This window comes from Oculina patagonica, unplaced genomic scaffold (genome assembly GCF_052425735.1).
Source record: "Oculina patagonica isolate OP01 unplaced genomic scaffold, crgOcupat unplaced433, whole genome shotgun sequence".
NCBI lineage: Eukaryota > Metazoa > Cnidaria > Anthozoa > Scleractinia > Oculinidae > Oculina > Oculina patagonica.
Window position 1 is genome coordinate 5,001 of NW_027558291.1, and position 5,503 is coordinate 10,503.

The 5,503-nt window shown below is 42.2% G+C and overlaps 1 protein-coding gene across 1 annotated transcript in view; it reads right to left on the reverse strand.

Moving 5' to 3' along the window:
• Positions 1-5,329, reverse strand: part of LOC144640725 (proto-oncogene tyrosine-protein kinase receptor Ret-like) — a gene marked incomplete at its 5' end in the record, with an annotated part of 5,864 nt that extends 535 nt beyond the window's left edge. The window contains 9 exons of the mRNA XM_078499809.1: positions 1-184; positions 1,449-1,548; positions 2,267-2,363; positions 2,526-2,566; positions 2,984-3,054; positions 3,597-3,719; positions 4,172-4,359; positions 4,649-4,759; positions 4,846-5,329. The exon at positions 1-184 is cut by the window's left edge and continues 535 nt beyond it. Coding sequence (XP_078355935.1) covers positions 119-184; positions 1,449-1,548; positions 2,267-2,363; positions 2,526-2,566; positions 2,984-3,054; positions 3,597-3,719; positions 4,172-4,359; positions 4,649-4,759; positions 4,846-5,329 — 1,281 coding nt within the window. The remainder of the gene's footprint in view (positions 185-1,448; positions 1,549-2,266; positions 2,364-2,525; positions 2,567-2,983; positions 3,055-3,596; positions 3,720-4,171; positions 4,360-4,648; positions 4,760-4,845) is intronic.
• Between the last annotated feature and the right edge of the window lie 174 nt (positions 5,330-5,503).

The following is a 5,503-nucleotide window of genomic DNA, read 5'->3' on the forward strand; positions in this document are numbered from 1 at the left end:
TTACTTAATATTCTAACGAAAACTTAGTTTCTGATCACATTTGGATACAAATAGCAAATAAATTAAATACATCTGGTGAGAGTAGGTCTAGTTGTACTACTTAGACCACCACCAGGCTCTATTTAGGCGGAATATGGAAGTCCTCGTAGAGATTTCCATCGTACTTTTTCAAGTTGATGCAGTCCTGGAAGAGAAAAAACATCATTGGAGGTATTGTCGTGTGGAGATGCCGTTAACTAGCAGTAGAATGCCCGTTGATCTCCAGGTTCAGAAATCTGAAATTGACCCTGACTGTTGGGAGATAACTGCATCAAGTTCAATTTTTGTTGTTTGTCAAATTGAGTAATTTAGCAATTAGAGCGAAATTGAAAAGAGAGAATCGAAGCTCGGTTATGTTACCCCGCCCCCCCGCGGCGCGCGCCCGGCGGGCCCCCCCCGCCCCGCGCGCGCCGCGCCCCCCCCGCTCGCGCGCCCGCGCGCCGCGGCGCGCCCCGGGGCGGCGGCGGGCGCCGGGCGCGGGGGGCGGGGCCCCCCGGCCGCGGGGGCGGGGGCGGGGGGGGGGGGCGGGGGGGGGAGCGGGCGGGCGACGGAGGGGCGGGGGGCGGGGGAAGGCCGGCAGCGGGAGGGACGAGGAGGAGAGGGGGGAGGAAGAGGGGTGGGGGGGACCGGGGAGCGAAGAAAACCGCGAAGCATAAACAGCGAAAACCGAAAAGCACGCCTGCAAAGAGAAGAAGGAGCAAGAGAAGAGGAAGCGGAGAGAAGTAGCAGAATGAGTCACGGAGTCCAAAAAAAGAGTCCCAGAAGGGAGAAGAGACAACCAGTAAGAAGGGGCAGAGAAGGGACAGAAGGCCAAAGTAGAAAGACCAAGAGAGAGAAGAAATAAATAGAGGAAGGAGAAGCAACAAGAAGGGGAAGAAGTCGTGGAACGTAATAAAGTAGCAAAAGAAAAAAAGGCAAAGGGAACGAAAAAAAAGTGAGGCAAGTAAAAGCCACAACCAAAAAAGGGGAAATCGGGATAGAGCGTATCACCGTGATGGTCTCCCCTTAAGTTTCTGCTATAAAAATCGCGAGAAGTGTTAATGGAAATGTGTACTAGTTCATGCCAGTTCATGAGTGAGTTGATTGCTTTTTATAGCAGAAGTGAGTTTCAGACGCGCGTTTTCGTTAATTTCCAGCCCCCTTTTTGGTGCTCCTCCGCGGGGCATCTATATGGCGTTTTCATACTGAGCTCTATAAATTTGTGCGTAACAACATTTTATCGGATTTGTGGGATAACACGAGTGTGGAATACCATACAGACTAGATACTTGGATAATTAGATTATCATTCTTTTAATAAATTCCATACCATTTCACATTCTTCAGACGACTGATTTTTGGCTCAATGGATTTATTTGACTCTTTCGTGGCATGACAGGAAAACAAAAACAGCTATAGAAGATATTGTACCTGAATTTCCTTGTCAAGTTTATTTAAAGCCTTGTGCAGTTGTCTAAATGACAATCTCTTATCCGGGTCCTCATGCCAACAAGAGCGCATTACAGCATATCTGAAACAGAGTATCCTTAACGTGATCAACAAAATAAGGGTTTTTTTATTGCCTTCACGCTTTCAGTGGGTATTTTATTAAACCTGTGCGCAGTCATGTTTTCTTTGAACGAATCGTCGGTCAACGAGGTGTAGCTTTATTTTTACCATAGTAGAAAAATAAACGCAATTCAAATACGCAGTGTCTGTAAGATGAATAATCCAAGTGAAGGCTGATTCTCATTTGATCGCCACGATCGTTTTTATCACATCGAATGATCGTTTGCAAATACTGAGACAATGGTAGGCGATCGAAGCGATTGAAAGCGATTGGGGGTTCTCATATGATCGTCCCAATCTCCTTGTGTGAGCGAATGCCGACCTAGAACAGTCATTTTAGTCCTAGATCCAGCACATTGGTAGCCTTCAACGAAAGAGCAAAACTCGTGGCCTCCTATCTTCTCAGTTATTGCAGTTTTACGGCGAAGAAGGGAAAGAGAAACTAGAAGGATAGAACACGGGCGATCCAATCGATCGTGATCGCCCCAATCACCACAGACATTAGCGATGGTCTGTTTGATTTTCTCATATAATATCCCCGATCGCAAGAAAACTTTTTGAAGTTACAGAGGCGATAGAAACGATTGGAGCGTTTATATGAAAACCACCTTTACTTAGCTCCTGACAAAGTACAGACTAACAGGAAGATCTGACACAATAAAGAAATAACTTGTACTCACACTTCATCATGTAAATGTCTCGGCTTTTCCATTCTGTAGCCACTCTCCAATTTTTCAATAAGCTCTAAAACGTCCATCCCGGGATACGGGCACCCGCCTTTTGACAGGAAAAATGCATTTATGGCTATCAGTGTAGACAGCTTTTAAAGTCAGTCAATCAATCAATCAATCAATCAATCAATCAATCAATCAACAAACAATTAGCAAGCATTGTAATAGTAAGAATTGTTTTATTAAACATAATAAAATTGATAATTACCAATAGTGACTATCTCGAATAATACCACTCCAAAGCTCCACCTGGTCAACACAGATAACAATAAATTACATAAAAAAGTACAAAGATATTTTACAGATTTAATTTCGTATTTGCTAACATAGAAAAAGACAAATAGCTACTTAGTGCCAAGAAACGCTCCCTTAATTTGATTTCTATACTTCATTTTTTTTTAGTTCTTACAGCGTCGATGAGCTATCGGCCTTTCCCCCACGAATCCTTTACGCTAAAACCAAAACTAATTGGAAATAGATTTCTAAGGATTTCTACTTTAGCAGGGAAGTATGACTGAGCCTGAATCCCATCAGTGCGTAGCTCTTCGAGTTTTTCTTTCCCAACGTAAGGAGAAAAAAATTGTTAAAATCACTTTGTTTCGATCAAAAATTAAATAAGCCTATATATTTACCATTTAACTAAAGCGGCCTAAATTTAACACTCACACGTCGCTTTTTGTTGTGTAACGTCCGTGTATCAAAGCTTCGATAGCTGTCCATTTTACTGGTAGGCGCCCCTGAAACATACGTATACAGTATAAGTCACCAAGCTGTCATTTTAGAAGTCAGGGGCACCCAACAGACCATCTCGGTGAATATATATCTGTTCGGGAGACCTATAATCGCCAACGATTTTCAGATTCAAGTGTGATGAAGAACTGGAGACTGATTTCTTTAGCTGAAACTTTCGTGACATGGGGAAAGAAATGCCTGATGTTTTCGGAGAGAGAAAAAATGTCGAGAAGGCAATTAAACAGCGGCTGGTAAATTCGGGTAAAAATGTTTCGTTCCATAAAATTTTCTAAAGTTTGAAAGTTCAGCTAGCGTATCCGACAAGATACACTTTTCTTTTCTTTCTGTCACACTTATAACGTAAAAACGGTGTTCTGACATCTGTAGTAAATATGTTCTTGTTGGCTGCCCCTGAAAACTGTAGAACCAGGGGAAAGGGAGCTCGAGGTATGCTGGGTAACTTATTCCTCCTTAAATTGTTAGATGGTGATCTTTATAAGCTATATAGGAAGTTATGGGAATTATGTTTTTCTCGGATTTTACTTACCCCTGAATTTTTCTGGTACATATCCTGTCCGTGGATATCTCGCGCCATCCCGAAATCTGTCACTTTACATGTCAGATTTTCACCCAACAGAATATTTCTGGCTGCTAAGTCGCGGTGAATAATCTATAAATTATAAATATAAAAGGTGAAAATGCACGATGCACGCGAATTTCCAAAAATTTAAGGTGGCTCTGAAACCGCTCCGGAGAATTTTTTAACTTGATCATTACTTAATAACAAAAAATGGGGGTCACCGAGCTCGTTTTTGAGTTATAAGCACTTAAAGGGAAAATTAAGGGTGTATTTAACAGGTTACACTGTTGCTGCGGTAACCAGTGACGTCATGAAAATGACCAGAACTTGCTTAGCAATGATTGGACATTTGTTTGAGATCATTATTGTAGCAGCAACTGATGAAGATTTGTAGTACTGATCCATCAAAATATAAGAGCTGGAAAGAGCTGGGAAACCGTTGTGAGCCTCTTTAAGTGAAAACCGCCTAATTTGCAACAGGTTACAAGTACCACTAGACGAAAACCCCAAGTCTTACAAACCGGGATTCAATGGCCGCTCACCTTCACGGAGCTCAGATATGCCATTCCATCTGCTATCTCCCATGCAAACTTCATCAGCTGTCGTGACGTCAAATTTCTTTTCGGGAGGTGCTCTATGTCGTAGTAGTTGTCTTTTAAGCCGCGTTTCTTTCTTAAGAAACCAAGCAAGTCTCCGTAAGGTGCAAATTCCGTTATTACGCACAGAGGCTCTGAGACAAAAATGTTCATCAAATTCATATCAGAAGATTGTTCGTTAACGGCGTCGTTACGGTGGTAAAGAAGCGTCTGCTATATTTCTAAAGCTAGTTAATGACATTCCTATACCTTTATTAATCTTCCTTAAAACTTGGACAGTAAAGTTTTTAAAAGTTTAACTAGTGTACAGCACTTGTACAGCTTTCAGGTATACAACCTGATTTAGACCCGCACCCGTTTCGTCTGACTATCGTGGACTTCATGCCGGATATAATTCCCGATTATATATGTAAACATTCATACCTGATTTAGTGATGCAGGCCAGCAGTTCTATCACGTGTTTATGCGGTGCGAGTCCTTTCATCACCTGAAGTTCGGATAGCAAGTCTTTGCGGTGAGACTCATTAGCATCTTCTGAAAATGAAACAGCGAAAACGAGGGTTTTTTCAAGTCTCGAGCAAAAATAACAGTTTCCAGGAACACAGATGAATTTAGCTTACCTTTCAAAGTTTTCACTGCGACCATAATCCATCCTCCGAGTTTACTGACATTCAGCGCGCAGCCCTTCTTAACAAGTCCAAACTCCCCATGGCCGATGGTTCTTTTAATCTTAAGCCTGTCACGTGATATTTCCCACTTCGGGGTTGGTGGAACGATGAATCTTGTCTCTGGTAGTGGGTTCCGTCTACCGCTGGGCGATTCCCCAAGATGCGAATAGTGGTTGCTGAACATTCCCAATCCTGATTTCAACTCTCCATTTTCTTTCCCAAGTTTGTCGATGAAACTAGTTTCTTTTACGTTCTTACATGGTTTCGAGCCAGGACCAATGGGCTGCTCGTACAAATGATCGTATACCGAAGTGCTTCCTGGGACGTTTTGTGTCACAGGGTACCCAGGTCCTGTGCCTTTCTCGTCTTCAATGGAATGTCCGTGGTTAAAATGAACCTCTAGAATCTCTGTTATAGTTTCGTATTCATTTTCAGCCTTGAAAAGAATAGAAAGGTATAATTATAAAAAACGCGGAAATTAAAGTTATCGTATTAATTGAATCGATATGAAGAATGAATCGTAGTAATCGTAATAAAAAATCGTAATAAAGTGGAATATCTAGAGAAACCCCTCCGAACAAGGACAAGAACCAACAACAAACTCAGAACC